Below are 18644 nucleotides of genomic sequence, written 5' to 3'. Positions count from 1 at the left end.
CCTACATCGCAACAGGATACCACACCGGTGCAATTTCCATTCTGTCCATGAAATGTGACTACCAAAACGAAAATTATGCTTGACAAAAACGAAAAAACAATTTTAAAAATTTATGAACGCCACAATATACAGAGGCTCCCCTAACGCTCAGTTTGTGGTTCCAGGATTCAAACAGCTACATCATAGCCAACACCACAGCCCTCATCTAGACAGCAAACCCAGATCCAGTAGTTTTTCTGAGCAAACCAGTAGCATTGCTTGTAAAAAAGTTAATGGTTGTGTTATAGAGGCGGCCGTGATAGCTTGAAGTATGATCATTGCTGCCAGTATTACAAAATGATTGCAAGAATTCGTAACTGTTAAAAATTAGGTCTAACAAAGGAATTGAAAATTCTCTAGTACCGTGTCATGCTAAAAGGTTTTGCATCTCCATGACCTGGACCCACACATTCAATCTGGTACCATTAAATTATCAGTTTACTCTTGATTGCATAAGAGAGCTCTTGTTTTCCAAATGATGGCTAGGCTGTTAAAATAACAATCCCCTTACCTTTACCCTTGTACGAAAGCAATTATTGTCAATTACAATAGTTTAATCAATAGTAAAATATTCTTTGACAGTTAGTAATATATTTACATTCAGTAAAACTAATATATATATTCTTGCCATCAGATTTTTAAATTAGCTGCTATGGGCACATTGCATGTCATACCAAAATTTGGCAAGAGAAAAACATCTGATGTGTAAAGAGGGAAATTTCTCATCAATGCAAGGTTCAATATCTGTGCTACCACTTATTCACTGTCGGAGTAATTTGCACAAGTTCAGACTTCAAATTTACTTAATCAATGTTTTGACAAAAAAACATTGAAGAGCCTTTTTGGTATTGACAATTAAAATAAATAGGGCATACTTACCTTATTACCAAAAGACTGCTATGATATCAAACTCAACGGAAAATTATAGGCCAGATTATTGATGATTGTGATGCTAGAATAAATATGCAAAGGTAAATAATCTCAATGGCTGAGATGTTTGCCAAACTAGGTGTAATTAAAATGGGAGGGAATTAAGATCCAAAAAACATATATAGCCCTATTCACATTGCAAACTTAGAAATAATTATCAAATAGAACCAGAACAAGAGAAATGATAATGGGGGGGAATTAAGATCCAAAAAACATATATAGCCCTATTCCCATTGCAAACTTAGAAATAATTATCAAATAGAACCAGAACAAGAGAAATGATATATATAATTAGTGGCCATGTCAGATGATAACACCTTAGATAATATCTGAAATCATTCCCACATAATTTCATCCAACAAATGAGCCGGATAATAAATAAGATAGTGAATGGCATTAGCTTTTGATAGCTCGTCATATGATTACTCCTTAGGTAAGATCGCTGGAATGGCTTTTACTTTTTGACCAGTAGACATCTGCTTTTGTTAGCTCTAATCATATTATTAAGTAAGATGGCTAGAATGGCTTTCACCTTTTGACTGGTCATAATTTATCTTTCATATGTGTAAGTTAACAACCAACCAGCAGATATGGTCATGTATGATGCCAGCTCTTCTTTGGGATTTCCATTACTCAAAAAAGTTCACTTTTTTATAGTAGATGGTGATCTTTTTAATGCATGTAAAAATCAGCCAATTACTCAAAAATCATTACTCAAAAATCATTCCCACATAATTTCATTCAACAAATGAGCCGGATAATAAATAAGATAGTGAATGGCATTAGCTTTTGATAGCTCGTCATATCTTTTACTTTTTGACCGGTAGACATTTGCTTTTGTTAGCTCTAATCATATTATTAAGTAAGATGGCTAGAATGGCTTTCACTTTTTGACTGGTCATAATTTATCTTTCATATGTGTAAGTTAACAACCAACCAGCAGATATGGTCATGTATGATGCCAGCTCTTCTTTGGGATTTCCATTACTCAAAAAAGTTCACTTTTTTATAGTAGATGGTGATCTTTTTAATGCATGTAAAAATCAGCCAATCAAAAGACTAGGTGATGAACATTCTTCTTATATTAAGTCAGTATCACCTCGATGGATTAAAATGAAAATAAAAGTAGACAACGGCCGCAGTGCAGCTGGAGTTCCTCTACCAAATGCTGCTAGAATAGTTTGCAACAAAAATTGATGAGTGAGAGAAATGGAATTTGGTAATGTATAGTAACAAGCTGTAGCATAATTGCAATTGCATCTGAGATTTGGGACAATCTACAAAACTGTTGAGAAGATGAGGGAAAATATTGTACCTGCAAAGACTGACTATGAATGGAAAATATTCGCTTGCTTTGTTGGTCTGTGAATTGAAGAATACCCCACTCTACTATGAATGGAAAATATTCGCTTAAATTTTGCAGCATAAGTTCTAATGCAAATTTAAACCAAAGATTAATAAAAAAACGTAAGTTTCCATCTTAAGATAGACGAGGACTGAAAAATTGATAATAACGCACAGAAACTCTTGTCAGTACGACCCCCTGTTGCAAATAATAGAAGGGAATCTCTCCTTTGACAATTGCAGTACCCTATAATTATGGCAGAGCAATATAAGATTGTACAGAAGGGGTATAACATTTTGGGTTCAAAATGCTTAAAAAGTTTCAACTGACAACCATAGATATCGACCACCAAGCTTTGAATTTTAAATCAACTGCCTTTTAAATACAGATTTGTGCTAGGTGCTTTACCAAATGAGGTGGGGGCTAAGCCATTGGTAGGCTTCTTTATTCAAATTTTCCACAAATACAACACCTACTGAGGTTAAATTTACTGCTTAATATGCTAGCTTTTGTCCAGCTCTTTCATGAAAGTGAGAAATTAAAGTTACTAGGTGCTTTATCAAATGATGTGGAGCTAATTTTAAGCATAACCACATCCTTTACTCCCTAAACTTCAAAAACCAGTTTGATTGTGAAATCGATATAGTTTCGAAAGCACAAATTGAAGGCATCAGTATACATGTTTTGACCATGAAAAGACAAATGATAAAAATGTGGAGTACAATATCCTTAAACCTTTCATGCACATTAGACCTCTGTTCTAGACAATAGAAGGGGATCACTTCTATCACAATTGCATTAACTTTAACATATGGGAGAGCAATATAAGATTTTACATACTACAGGAGCACATACGTTTGACATGATCATCAGCACACTGTTTAGCTTTGAGGCTTTTAGAACAAACCTCTGTTCTAGACAATAGAAGGGGATCACTTCTATCACAATTGCATTAACTTGTAACATATGGGAGAGCAATATAAGATTTTACATATTACAGGAACACATATGTTTGACATGATCATCAGCACACTGTTTAGCTTTGAGGCTTTTAAAACAAGAGGAGGAAGGACAGAATATGGTCTTGCCTATTGCATTTGCATTCAGAGTAGAATGTGGTCTTGTCTTCTGAATTTGGAATAACAAAGACAGTATCTATTGGGTTTGGGGCTGTATCATTGTTTTGTATAATTTGTGGAGACTTCGAGACTGATGAAAAAAACAAAGAACCAGCCTCTTGACGGTTGGTGCACAGATGCTAAAATGGTTCATGGGGAATAATGAGAAGTGTCTGTTTCTTTAATTGGTATCTACAATGCCTCCACAGCGATCTCTTTTAACTAGTGACAAGGTAACTGGGCTTTCTTTCTGTTTCAAGTGCATGTTGTGTAGGCATTTGAAGGGAAATGGAAGTACTTATTAATGCCAACTCTTATCACGCCTAATGGAGAAAGGTAAAAACCATATCAAATACAATAAAATTCCATTGCTACATAAAAAGGAAAGGCACTTAACATCATTATCACAAGGTGCAGTTTGCTCTCCATGTTGTATTTTTTATTGGATGGGGAGACTTCTATATGGGCACAACAAGATCCAGGTCCCCCCTCCCGCCCAAGTGGATATGAATTATCTATCAAAGGATGGTATTTAGAGCCAGCAATATCAAAAGAAAGGACAACATGCTTCCTTCCATTGACATACTAAACCAATGAAATGCGAATAAGGCAAGAATCTAAACCTAAGGGATCTCTAAATAAATTTAAATGTAAGTCTGAAACTTAACTTTCGTTATCAACCTGATCAGCAGATGCAACGCTCTTTGACTTTTGTTGTAGTATTTTGAAATGGTTTGTGTTCAGAGAAAAGCAGCACAGCTGTGGGTAATTAGATCCTGGTTAATGCTTAGTTTAAAGTGACCTGACTTACCTTGTTATTGTCCTATTACCCACTACCAATACCAGTGCTTAGTCAATGAACACGGAACACTAGGTGTTTTGGCTTTTTGGGAACAAAAAGTTTAAAGACTTGTGTAAATGTGTAAACAGAGAGAGGGGTTCACACATATATATACGGTACATATGTATGCAAAATAAGGAAGCACATACAAGCACGTGAGCTGTTTGACAAATGCAAATGTGTCATTTGAATTTTGAGGACAGAGCCTAGAAAGTTCTCCCCATATAGATAGACAGGTTGATGGAGATCATTAAACAGCCTCCCAAGACAGAATATGAAGAATAATCAGTGCAATGCATAGCCAGGGGTTATGTAAAAGGAAGAATAGCATATAAGGGGTCCGACAATCATTCTCTGTTACTGTTGAAGAATGTGTCTCTACTTGCCATTTGACAAAGTCGTACCAGTTGCAAAGTAGTAGAACCATAATTGTTTTTATCTAAAAAAGGGAAAGCTATATCCACAATCTTCATTTTGCTTCTTTTTATTAAAAATTTAACACAGAAACCCTTATGTAGTGCAAAATCCGAATAAAAAATTCATCTGCCGATAAAAGGTAATGTTAGGCAATATCAAGCAAACATTAATTTATTTTTAACTGAGCCTTACTATCATGATAAGATGGCAGAGCACATCATATGGGTGGCATCAAAGCCATTAAACATGGGCCAGGCTTCTTTTTTGTCAGTAGAATGATTTCCTTCGTCGGGTTTCATTTCCAGATCAGGATCCAGGTGATGAAAATGCAGAAGCGAAAGCAGGGGCAAACATCATTGCATATGCAATTTTACCTCACCAAGTTTGAGTTGAATCCATATCCACAAACTCTAGAGACAGAGCTCAATGCATATAGAGTAGTGTAATAACCTGCAGTGAAGATAGCAGGGGAATAAACAGTAACATATTGAATGGAACAAGCACTGTGGAACATGGAGAAATGTAGTTCTCTAATAAGGTTGTCTTGCATTTGTTCATAGGCATGTAGGGAAAATGTGTTAGCATAGAAAAGACATATGAACTGTTCTACAGAATGCCACATCCAACTAGCTGTCTAAAGTAAGAGGGCAATGGTGTCTAGTGTTTGATGCAACTAGCTGTCTAAAAGAGGGCGACGGTATATAGCGTTTGGTGCAAATCTATTTCATTGCACGGTTTTGATGAAGACATACCATATTTCTTATTTTTTAAATAGAAATTCTCTACTTTCCACGGAAAAAAGCCAGAAGCCACTAGGAAAATATCTGCTTCTGTTTAACGCCAAATATAAAACAATAGAAAAATCTCTAGCTTTAGCATATCAAAAAAAAATATCGGAACACAGTTTACAAAAACAACTGATTGGTGTTTGATCAGCTGAAAACATTAGTTCCCCACCTTATAGGAAGGGATTAAAAATAGTAAAGGATTCTAGCACTCAGCTTGTTTACCAAGCTTCATGAACTTGCATGGAGGACCTTTAACAAGCAGTTAGGTGGCCAGAGATGGAAATGAAAATGCTTACTATGTTTGATCAGCAAATGACAAAGAAGACCACTACTAGATTAATGGATGGCAAATGACAATTGTTGGATAAATGGATTGCAAATGACAATTATTAGATATATGGACGGCATTTTCAAATTCCAACTTTGGAAGGCAACACGAATGAATGTCAATTTTTGGACTACAATTGGAGTTAATAGATTTCATGACCTGGAATCTTGTTACGTCTGATCATGAGGAATGGTCGTGCTACTACTTCATTTTACTGTTTAATATTTCCCCATTAGCACAAGACTATAACAGGTATTAAAAAGCTAAAACTAAATTGTGCATTGTAGACTATCATTAAATTAGCAGGATAGATAGATACATTCACTGAAAAAACATATTCCTAACCATTATGTTCGTAAATCGACAAATTTACTACTCGTATATACAGGTTCTCTAATATGTAACAGGAATCAGAATGCATGATATAAAGTACAGAACAAATGTCTCGGTAAGTAGAAAGCCTTGAAGTCTAACGTTTCCAGAAAGAGTACATAGATTTCAATATGTCATTCATCATTCAGACTCACGACATCAAGTTCAACAAATAATCCATTCAAATCGCTATAATCCAAAGCGAGAGCTAGTTAAGCTCCGACAAAATCATCTAAGAGTAAAAAATCCTACAAAACTCAATATTCCAAGATATTAAATACTCCTATAGAACTGGAAAAACAAACTTTCCCAAAACATTATAATATCTCGTGTTATACAAAGATCAGTCCTCCTCCTCAATAACTTTAGTCCCCAAACCCCTCAGTCCCTCTGGAGGCACCTCCGCTACAGTAACAAGCGAATACAACTCCTCCTTGGCATCCTCTTCAGGATTGCGCTTCCTGGAGATTCGAACCCTAACTCTCCTCGGTACGCTCCTAATACCCCTGCTCCACACGGCCTTGTTCAACTTCACATCAACTCTCACATCAGTTGTTCCCATAGCCTTCTGGGCAAACTTCTTGATTTCCTTAACGGCCTTTGGGGCCATTTTCTTAAAAGTACTGCAAACAAAGATCTAATAAACGCAAGAACGAAAAACCCTAAATCGAGAGAAGAAAAGGAAAATCACAAAAGTCGCTCCATATATTTTCATTTTGTCGATGGGCAATTTAGATTTATAAAAAATTTGCTACTCTAACCGGATCCAAGCAAGATTATTTGGCCTTTTAGTGGGGGTTGAAAAAAAAGTACCAGCCATGAAGACGCTTGTGTAGATTAATGGTGTACTCTCTGGTCACGACCTCTTCTCTGCGGCTCTTGCCTTTCTCAACCATTGTGATCTTCGAAAAATACCTGCGATCTGCCCTGCCCCAGAAACCCTAACGCACCTAAAGAGAATTTCAGAGGAGAAACTCTGGGCTAAATAAAACCGTCCAGTTAAAACCCTAGGTCTATAATATTGCAAAACCCTAAAAGTTTTAATCAACCGTATGTGAATATGGTTTGAGGTCCGTCTATGCAAAGAGGAAGTTCATGACTTACCAAAGGGGGTAATAATTAAAATTTAAAGAATAATTATGTGCACCCCATGCAAAATGAGCACATTGATGGATTGAAGAAATCAAATTAATGATTTATGGAAATGAAAATAAAAGTGTTTAGAAATTATGCATGGAAATATAGAAAAAATGTGAAGGATATTGAAGGATTTAATTTTTTATATTGTAATAAAAATATAATCTTATATACAAATAGTTTTAATGTCAATTAAAAATTATTATAATTTTAGGTCTTTTGATTTATTAGTAATCAAGATTTATGTCATTTGAAAAAAACTTATTTATAATTACTAGAAATGACAAAGATAATCAATGATACATAGTTGACCTTGTGGCACAAAAACGTTAATTGCATTGTCAATATTGAGTAGCATCTTCTTGTAATTTTTGCTCTATGAAAGCTACAAACATCCCCTAGAAACATTAATTGCATTGTCAATATTGAGTAGTGTCTTCTTGTAATTTTTGCTCTATGATAGCTACAAACATCCCATATGTCCATTAACATGATGGATAATTTCATTCAACTATTAAAACCTCTCCAACTTAAATGTATAGACTCCTAACATTTCCTATATACTAGAACAATTTCATTATAAAGTTGACATTTTACACTAAAATTCACAAGAACGTAAGGTTTCCTTGAGTCATTGTCTTTCTTTAAATCCTACATGGTTGTCGAGATCTTTTGTGGACCATGTTATGCATATGTCCTAAAACCATGCCTCTACAAAGTTGACATTTTACACTAAATTTATAAAAAAATGTAATTTTTCCTTGACCTAGTGTCTTTCATTAAACCCTGCATGGTTGTCGTTGATATTTTTTTGTGTAGGAAAGGAAGGAATAATGATGCCTCTATGTGAAAGGCAAGAGAGGAGTTCAAAATTTGGTATATAATTGGCATGGCAAGAAAAATTTCACTAGAATTATAAAAAAGTATTTAATGATGATTGAACACTAAACTATTCTCCCTCCTACTTTTAATTTTTTTAAATACTATAATGTATATTTTTTATATCACTAGAAGGAAATGTAAAAAGATGCAGACACTATTTTAGGACCTAATTCTTGGTATTGTAGTAAAAGTATAATTGTATAGATAAATGATTTTAATGTTTGACTATCATTTGGTATAATGGCAAGCCTTGTGATGTATTAACAATGAAGGATCATGTCATCTTAAGAGATACAAATGACAAAGATTAATAGTGATAAAATAGTTGACCTTGCAATAAATAAACATTAAACACACTAATCAATGTTGGATAACACCCTCTTGCAATTTTTTTCTATATGGTAAGCTACAAACATTTCACCTATCCAAATCAACATTAGTAATGATTGCATTCAACATTGGAAGTTTTCCTGCCTTGTGCTATGTAACTCTCCCACCTTCCTTCCGTTTGAATCTGTTCCCCTTGAATGACCGCCCCCTCTGGGGAGGTCCCTCCCTCCCTGCAACTGGACCCCATACCCGATACCACGATTGGTTCACATGTTGTTGTTCTGGCCGCGGAGACCCCATGGTCTGTGGGCCATATGAAAGAAAACGCCAAGTTTGACACCCCTTCCGCCACACCAGTTCTGACTGACTCTGGCCTCGGCGTTGAAGGGAAGAATATACCACATCCCGGACCGGAAACTTCTACCAGACAAGGGGATGCGAAGAATGGGAAGAAGGATCCCAAATCTAGCTGGAAGAATGCCCTCCTTGGGTCCACAAATTCGACCTTAGAAGCAACTTTGGCCAAATTTACCCAAACGGAGATCAAGCTCCCGGATAATCTCATGGATAAAATCGTCTCTTCCCTTCACCTAGCGATCATTGGTCAGTTCTTCTCCTCTGACCATCTATCGACATGATCAGGCGATGGGCTAAATCTCGATGGAAGCTCAAAGGTAGTGTTGACATCTCAGCAATGTCGAGGGGACTCTTCCTGTTTAAGTTCAATGCTAAGGAAGACTTGATCTATGTCCTATCGGGTTCCTGGGCTTATGGCAAGCATTTTCTAACACTGGCTAAATGGAAGCCTGGATTTGACCCCTCAGTTGAACTCAACCGGATGGCCCCTGTTTGGGTTAGACTTCCTGGCCTTCCGCTGGAGTTCTGAGATGAACAAATCTTCCACTGGATAGGGAACTCGTTTGGCAGCTATGTTGCAGCAGACTCGATCACTCTCAATAAATCCAGGTTGGTTTATGCTCGCTTTTGTGTCAATGTTACGATTAACAAGGCTCTCCCAAATTTTGTTTCCCTAAAATCGAAGTGGGGAAAATGGTCCCAGGCTATTGTGTATGAAAATGCTACCCTCTTTTGTCAGAAGTGTAATAAACAAGGCCATACCTACACTGAGTGTAAGGCCCCAGTGGCTGTTGAACCCAAGCTCAAAGAAAAGGCTATTTGGGTTGATCCCATCAACCCAAGTGCTCCCTCATCATCTGCTCCCCTAGAGCTGACCAATGTGAATGAAATTCCTGAGGACTACCCCCACATGGACAGGATCCTTGAAATCTTAAAATCCCCAATGGACCTTTGTTAAGATTGTTAATCTAGGTATTCCCTTGGAAGAAGGTGAAATCCCACCAGTGATGAACCTCAGCCTTTCCCCAAAACCCCAACCATCCCCTGGTTTGTCATTGGAGGGCATCCTCCTCATGCCCTCTACTACTCCTACCCCCTCATCCCTTCAAGCTTCCACTTCGGATGAAGTTATGTCTCCTGTGGTTGAAGTTAAGCTGCTAACCTCAACCCCCCTTTTCTCCCCTGGTAAGGTGGAAAGGCCTGCTCTAACAGGGAACTCCCTGACAATGCCCCCTCCTTTGAAGCTTTCACCTCCAAGATCTCCTCAGACAGGTAATGAAGAATAGATAACCCAGAAGAAGAAAGTCAAGGCCAAGAAAGCGGATGTGGGGGGTACTGGAAATAAAGTTGGTAGACCCTTGGAAAGGGTCCTGAGACATAAAGTTATGGCTAGGGACATTGCAAAGGGTAGGCAGCTGACCCTTGATGGAATCAACAAAATCAAGAAATGAAGTTCCTCTCCTGGAACATAAGGGGTCTAACCAGCCCCCAGAAGCAATTCGTTATAAAACAACTCATCTTGGAAATGAAAATTGATATTTGCCTTCTTCAGGAAGTCAAAATGTCCTACCAAACCTTTGCTACAGCTGCTGGTAAACTCTGGTCGGGGGCGGCTTTCCTGTATGTTGATGCTTTGGGGGCGTCTTGGGGTATTGCCACCCTCTGGGACCCCATTAATATTAAAGGCAAGTTTTTTTCTAGCTCCCAGAACTTCCCAGCGGTTACTTTTCAACAAGGTGAACACTGTTGGCAGATGTTCAACATATATGCTCCCAACTCCAAGGTGGGAAGACGGCTAGTGTGGGAGGAAATTTTTGATCTCATCTTGGCTAACCAGAAGGCCCAGTATATGCTGGCGGGAGATTTTAATTCTCCCCTCTACCCCTCTGAGAAGTGTGGAGGTCTTGCTGATTTTACGGATAGTATGGGAGATCTTGTCAACTTCTTAATGTTTCTAGCCTTGTGAATATTGACCTCCAAAGTTCTCTCTTCACATGGTCGAACAATAGGAAAGGCAAACATCTAATTCAATTCAAACTGGATAGATTCCTAGTCTCCACCAACTGGGACATTAGCCATAACTCCTTCCTGAAAATGCTCCCAAGGACTTCTTCTGATCATAACCCCATTCTTTTCCATTGGAAAGATAGACCCTACCAGGGTCCCCCCCTTTTCGTTATGAGATTATGTGGGCCTCTCACCCTGACTTCAGAGACCTAGTTAGGAATTGGTGGGCTACCCCGGTTCAAGGGACAACTATGTTCAGAATCATGGAGAAACTAAAACTCATTAACATAGAAGTCAAAGGCTGGAATAAGACTACCTTCGGGGATATCTTCAAAAAAAAGAAGGATTTGGGCTGCAAACTAGAACAACTTTAGAATATTATGGCTATTGGTAACCCCCATGACCCTATTTTGATGGAGGAAGAGAAGTGTCGCAAGAGTTGGAGGGATATCCTCTCTAAGGAGGAAGTTTACTGGAAGCAAAGATCCAGAATTCAATGGTTGAAGGAAGGGGATAGAAATTCGACCTTCTTCCACATATCGGCCTGCATTCACAGGAGAAGGAACTACATCAAAAGTCTCAAGGATGAATCTAACCAGGAGATCACTGGGGATTCCCTAATCGAACAGAGTGCAACTAATTTTTTCATAAGGTTATACATGGAGTCTGGAGGGAATGATGTTTCTCTTTAAGATAGCCTTTTGAGTAAGCTTTTGATTGTCATTGAGGAGGATGATAACTGTCAACTAACTACCCCTATCTATGCGGAAGAAGTTCATTTGGTTGTCTTTGTGATGGGGGCTTATAAGACCCCGAGCCTAAATGGTTTCCGCTCGACATTCTTTCAAGATTACTGGGACATTGTTAACTATGATGTTACCAGAGTTGTGAAGGATTTCTTTAAGACAAGGAAATTACTGAAAAAAATCAACAACACTTACATTGTTCTTGTCCCTAAGACTGCAAATCCCAATTGCATGAAGGAGTTTCGGCCCATAAGTCTATGCAATACCATATACAAGATAATCTCTAAGGTCCTTGTGAATAGAATTAAACCCCTCCTGCTGATATTTATCATCCCGTCCCAGAAAGGTTTTGTCCCGGGTCACCAAATTTTGGATGCTGCCATTGTCAGTCATGAAATAATCCACTCCATGGATAGGAGCAAAATATCAGGTATGGCTTTCAAACTAGATATCTCAAAAGCGTATGATAAAGTTAACTAGTGTTTTCTTCTCAAAACTCTCCTAAAGCTTGGCTTCAACCAAAAGGTGGTGGATATGGTACGAGAATGTGTTACCATGGTTCAGTTCTCAGTCTTGATTAGTGGCACTCTTAGGGGTTGCTTAAAAGCTGAAAAAGGTATCCGGCAAGGTGACCCTCTGTCCCCTTACCTTTTTATCATGGTTGTTGAAGTCTTGAGCAGAAATATGGCCGACCTGGTTACCAATGGAAGACTTCAAGGATTCAAGGTTGCTTCCACGCTCCCCCCTCTAATATTCAACAATTCGTAGATGACACCTTTCTTTTTGGTAAGTCTTTTGTCATGGAGGCCAAACAGTGGAAGAACTTACTGGCTGATTATGCCAAGGCCTCGGGGCAGTGCATCAATTATGAGAAGAGTAATCCCTTCTTTTTCAACACTCCTAATGACCTCCGACTCAGAATTTTCTTGATCCTTAGTTGCAAGACTGCTGCTCTACTGGGGACTTACCTTGGTCTCCCTCTCACAGTCAAGGAAGCCATGCCCACTTTCTGGAACACTATCCTTAAACAAATGCAAAAAAAACTTACTGGATGGAAAGGAAAGTTCCTTAGTAGCGCGGGGAAGCTCCAGCTCCTCGCGGCTTCCCTACATGGAATTCTTGTGTACTTCCTATCCATGTTTAAAATATCTGGTGCCATGGGGAAAAACTTGAGAAAATCCAAAGAACCTTCTTGTGGATGGGCCTATAGGAGAAAAGGTGCCTTACTTTGGTCAATTGGGATAGTGTGTGCTTACCCAAGTCAATGGGAGGCCTGGCTATAAGAAAGATAAGTGCCCTGAATAAGGTGCTAATGGCAAAAATTGGATGGACTTTGGCTAAAGGTGAGGCGGACTGGTGTAACATTATTAGAGTAAAGTGCCTAGACCGGGAGCAATTCTATTACAATTTGAGTACGGGAGACCTTCCCCAAGGCTCTAAGCTATGGAATAACATCCTAAAAAGCAGATTGATAATAAGAGAAGGATTGAAATGGCAACTTGGAAATGGCAGAAAGGTTAGATTCTGGGAAGACTTTTGGGCGGAGGACAGGCCCTTGGCTAACACTCGCTTCCACCAAATTATGCACCATCTAAAGGAACTCCTGGGGGATTATATCACTGATTATATGGAACCGGGAAGGAAAGGTTGGAGGAACATTGTTCAATTCTTCAACAACAGGCCTAACCTGGTTCCCATAGCTCAGGACCTTCAGAACATTATGCTAGAAACTAGAATCCCTTTAGCCCCTCATGAAGACGGCTTCATCTGGAGAGAGACCCAATCGGGCACCTTCTCGGTCAAATCTACTTACAGACAACTCCTGAGACCCCCTGTTGATGTTGAGTGTTCGAAGAAGATATGGAACCCTCAGCTAATCCCTAAAATCAATTTCTTCTGGTGGTACCTGTAGTCACATAAATCTGTCCACTTAATTAAATGAATACTTAGTATTTATTTGATTATTTAACCATCAATTAATAATTAATTAAATTAATATTTAATTAATTCATCTTAACCCTCTTCTCCTATTAATTAAATAAATTATTCAATTTATTTGATTTAATTCACTTAACCAAATTCAGACCATTAATTAAATAAATAAATCATATTTATTTAATTAAATCTTCTCTCACATTTAAATAAATTAATATTTATTTAAATCCCCCAAAATCCCACCTCTCACATTTAAATAAATTAACATTTATTTAAATCACCTTTATCCTCTACCCACTTGTATTTTCCTACAAATGCAAGTTGTACAATTATTTTAAATAAATAATTTATTTAAATCACCTTTATCCTCCACCCACTTGTATTTTCCTACAAAAGCAAGTTGCACAACTATTTTAAATAAATTATTTATTTAAAATCCTATTTATCCTCACCCACTTGAAACCTTTAATGGTTTCCCTTAAAGTATTCAAACTTGATGGCTTTAAAGTCTTCAAACTTGATGGCTTCCCTCTATAGTCTTCTTAAGACTTTAATGGTTTTCCTTAAAGTCTTCAAGCCTTTAATGGTTTCCCTCAAAGTCTTCAAGCATTTTAAATGCTTTATCTTCATTTTTCTCATTTAAATAAATTAATATTTATTTGAATATTTATCCAAATGCAAATTACACCATTTAATTGAAATAAATGATTTTATTTTAATTGAAAATACCAAAATTTCTCCCACTTGCATTTTCCTACAAAATCCACTTGCATGCCTAAACCCCTTCTAGAATTTTCTAATCACTTCTAAATAACCTAACCCCTTCTCTAAACTTTGTCACATTCCTAAGCAAAAGGGAAGTCACTTCTCAAACCCTCAAAGTCTTTGATAACCATTAAAGGCTTTCAACCTTCAACCACTAAATGGCTCAAAGTCTTTGATAACCATTGAAGGCTTTCAACCTTCAACCACTTAATCCCCAAAGTCTCCAATAACCATTAATGGTTACCTCAAACCCTCCCACATGGTTAAAACATTTGTTTTGACTCAACCTCTACCCAACCCAAAGGTCTCATCAGGCCATTAATGCTTTGACCATGATTATCTCTTAAACATTTGCACAAAGGTTTATCCTTGGATTAACTCTTAATCCAGTGGGTAATCTTAATTTGGACTTGACCCTTAGCCTCTAGATAACTATGAGGTCTTCTCAAGCCTTTAATGCCTCCAACCTCTTCTCTCAACCCAATCCTATGTTGACACTTGTCACCATTTTATTGGTGCCAATTGTGCACATGGATCCCCAACTTTCAAACTTGGCCCTTGATTAAACCATTCAATCTTAACCTTTCATTTCCCCATTTCTTCTATAAATAGAACCCTTCTCCTCAAGCAAAAAAAGAGAAGCATTAGAGTATTGTTGTTATACTGGCATTAGCATAGAGCTTTCTCATAGCATCACTATCTGCACTTGCATAGCATTTGCTTATCATATTCAACCATCTTGAATCTCCATATGGCATCCATGGATAGTGCTAAAAGCTGAGAGCTACACTCATTTGGGACTTGGAGAGGAGAGGAACAAGGGAGGAGCAACTATGAGCATCTTGATTAGCTATTTTATTCTATGTTTATATGCTTTCTATTTCATGCTTAATATCTCTCTTGATATGCCTGTTTAGGATAATCTTTTGTTGCTAACACTAACGTTTGTTTCTTGTGCTCTTGTGTGTGTTGCCATCAAACATATTTTCTAATCCTTTTTGCAGAGCATCATTTGGTGAACCCGACGTGAATCCAAACACCAAAAAGATTAACTTTTTTTTTTTTTTTTTTAACCAATAACATGTTTGAATGTTGAAAATGTCACACAGGTTGCGTTTTTGACACTGTTTTGGTGTGTTTGACATTATTTTGGGCGCTATTCACCCTGTTTCAGTGCTTTTGCCTTCTCTGTCTTTCCCTTTCTTTTAGTGCGTTTGTGTTAAATAGTGCCTCTGTTCAAACGCAGACTAGCGCTATTGTAACAAAACGTTGTACAAATCACCTTGTAACCAAAAAAAAAAAAAATTAGGCTTGTAGAAGCCCACCAAATAGGCGGATTTTACTAACTATTTTTCTCTTTTGTGCAGATTTAAATTAGATTAAAAAGTAGATTTATATTTTTTTACTAACTTGTTTTTGAAGTTGGTTTTAAAAATGAATTCACTTTTTATTTTGGTTTAAAATTAACTTCACATTTCAAATTTGGGCTTTTAAAAAAGAATCACACATTTGTTTGGGGCTCTTAAAAAGAATTTCATTGTTCCAAGGTAAAAAGAACCACAAACTTATACAAAACAACTTTATTTCTTGCAAGTTAGAAAACAAACTTTGTTTTGGTGCTTAAAATCAACAAAACAAAATTTATTTTCTTGCATCAACTTAAAAGAAATTTACAATCAACACTTTGTTTTGGGGGCAATCTAAAAAGAACAAGCCATTTTTCCTTCAAGCTCAAAAACAATTTTACTTGAAGCAAGACGTGTTTTCAATTCAGTTGACTAGGATTTCAAAGTTCCTAGTTTACAAAATATTTTGCCTTTGAAGTTTAAAAAAAAACACCATGACTGTTGGAGCAACATCTCCAAATAGTTAGAAAATCATTGCGATGACAAATTAAAAAGAACAAGTGTTTTTCGTGCTTGACACACTTGTGCAAAGAGTTGGTCGAGTGGTCCTACTTCTAACACACACTATCCTCTCTCTTGGCTTTCGTGGTCCTAGGTGCAAGAGAAAAGTGTTAGTAACATTCAAAATTTTATCTTTTTAAGAGAGGCCTGCCAAGGGATCGATACTCTTGGGAACGACCTCGAGCGATAAATCCTTCGAGCCACTATAGAAATCAGGTGAGAGCGAAAGCTGTAGCCTTGGGTATAGTTGTTCCTACAGTGTAACTGGCCGAAAGGACAAATGGGCCCCACCACCAGTTACAAGGCTCTTAAGTGAGTCACTGCAGAATGAACTTATGTCCAAAAACATCAAACATGACTAAACACCTTTAAGTAGTAGCCCACCCGTTTTATTGATTGAGAATATTTGAGATATAATTTAGTGCTAGAGCATAGATGGTTTTGCTCCCAAGATACTCACCATACATATTTCCTTGAGTAGAAACATAGCTTTTTGAAAAGTCACTTGTGGCTTGATAAAAGTGGTGACTCCCCCATCATAGGGATCATCTATTTGTTATGCTCGTGCAAGACTTAGTATATCACATCCTTACCTGCCACGACGGGATTCATAAGGTATGTAGTACCAAAGTCGAAGAAATATCAAGATGTGGGCTAAATTTATCACAATTGGCCATTTGACCTTAGGGATAAAAAGTGTTTGAAGTGTGTTCGTTTTAAAGACCAAGTGCAAATTGAGCCGACTTCAGGCTTTGGAAATACACCTTAAAATACATCTAAAGGAAGGGTCATATACAAGTCCAAGGATTGGGTTGATCTAGACCCATACTCATTTGTGCCTTTGGGGCAACATTCTTGTGTTTGTGTGCTTGCTTTGTTTTCTTGTCAAAAAAAAATCAGAAAATCACTTCCCAAAAACAAAGTATTCATCTAACCAAACATTTGTCAAAACAACCAAAAAACATCAAAAACAAGGTACAAACAACAAAGAGTAAAAATTTTATGACCATTCTTCACATCTTGTGAAAGAAGAAGTGTCATCAGAATACCAACTTGAAAAGAAGACCATTAAGCTCAAAGGCTTTGATCAAAAGGAGGAAATTCTTCTATATCAATCGACAAATCTTTGTCTCCCATAGAGTCTTTCTACATCGCATGCGTCTATACCTTCAAGGCAAAACAAACGAATTTGATTCAGAATCCTTGAACCGCAGAGCTTTTATGCAATATAGAGCTCTGAGTTATCACAAAAATCAAGGAGGAAAGATTAATCCCAACTTTTTCCCCAACATCTGCATCACCTACAACACAGCTCGAGAAATACCTCCAACACCTGAAAGGGAAGAGATAGAGTTTGTCCCATTTGTAACACAAAGTTTTTATTGAAGTTGAAAACATTTTCATCCATCATCTCACTCATACATCATCACTTCATCATCAATCCGTCCCAACTCTCAAAACATTAAGAGGTTCTTGTCCCAAGTTCTCTTTTAGATATTGCTTGAAATCAAATACTTCACATCACTTTTTAGATTGTTTCTACATCTAGGATAAGCTCATCCTAAGAGACACATCTACGCAGGTTAAAACTAGTTCATGAGTGAATCCTCTCATTACTAGGTAGTTAAATCTGTAACACATCTCAGATTTCTCTGCACCTTATCACATCAAATCTTATCAAACAAGCAAGCAATTCAAAGAAGGAATTTTGGTAACATCTACCTTAAAAGTGCTAGAGATCTACATGCAACACAAATCACCAACCATCAATCTTTTATTTCATCAAACAACTCATCATCATCTTCAATCAACTTCAACAAAAGCTTGCAAGCAAAATGGCTCAAACCCGATCATAGTCCAGGCAACGAGAAATAGAAAGGGAAGAAGAAGAAGAGGAAAATCTCAATGAATTTCAAGAAGCACTTGGAGGAAATGTAGATGACGAAAACCCAAGTACTCCCACTCCTGCAACAATAGAAAGGGCTCAACATAACCCTCTCTTTAACAGACTTTTTGATGAAATACTCAGGAGCAATGCGGATGCTCACTTCTTAAGACTCGCTCAAGAAAGAGCAAAACTCCCCTCTAACTTTGATCTTGCCCAATTAAGACAAGCATCAGAAAGACAAAGTCGCCATGAAGAGGAAAGAGGTAGAGATCCCATTAGATATAACATTCCTCGAGGTAACCCACCACCTCCTCCTCCAAATGAAATGGAGATGTTGCGGCAACAAGTCGAGAATCTCACCCAACAGCTTCATAGTGGTGTCAAGACTAACCAATTCTCACTCAATGACATCTGTCCCTATCCTTTTGATAGGAATCTTTACATGCCACCATTTCCATGAGGATTCGAAACACCCAAATTTGAAAAATATAGAGGAAAGGGGGATCCCCGCG

General features: G+C 37.5%; 1 protein-coding gene across 1 annotated transcript; it reads right to left on the bottom strand.

Moving 5' to 3' along the window:
* Positions 1-6249: 6249 nt before the first annotated feature.
* On the bottom strand, positions 6250-7269 carry LOC131038317 (large ribosomal subunit protein eL31). Its single transcript, XM_057970692.2, has 2 exons — positions 6992-7269; positions 6250-6801 (listed from the first exon to the last, which is right to left on the bottom strand). The coding sequence occupies exons 1-2, from the start codon at positions 7072-7074 to the stop codon at positions 6522-6524; spliced, it is 363 nt and encodes a 120-aa protein (XP_057826675.2). The 5' UTR covers positions 7075-7269; the 3' UTR covers positions 6250-6521.
* Positions 7270-18644: the final 11375 nt, after the last annotated feature.

The sequence above is a fragment of the Cryptomeria japonica genome, chromosome 9 (assembly GCF_030272615.1).
Source record: "Cryptomeria japonica chromosome 9, Sugi_1.0, whole genome shotgun sequence".
Taxonomy (NCBI): domain Eukaryota; kingdom Viridiplantae; phylum Streptophyta; class Pinopsida; order Cupressales; family Cupressaceae; genus Cryptomeria; species Cryptomeria japonica.
The sequence above is the reverse complement of the archived record's forward strand: the minus strand, read 5'-3'. Positions and strand labels throughout refer to the sequence as shown.

Excerpts from the sequence above, each read along its gene's own strand:
- LOC131038317 (XM_057970692.2), bottom strand. The coding sequence starts at position 7,074 with ATGGTTGAGAAAGGCAAGAGCCGCAGAGAAGAGGTCGTGACCAGAGAG. Across the intron at positions 6,802-6,991 it reads CACAAGCGTCTTCATGGCTG|TACTTTTAAGAAAATGGCCC; the intron begins GTACTTTTTTTT and ends CTTTGTTTGCAG.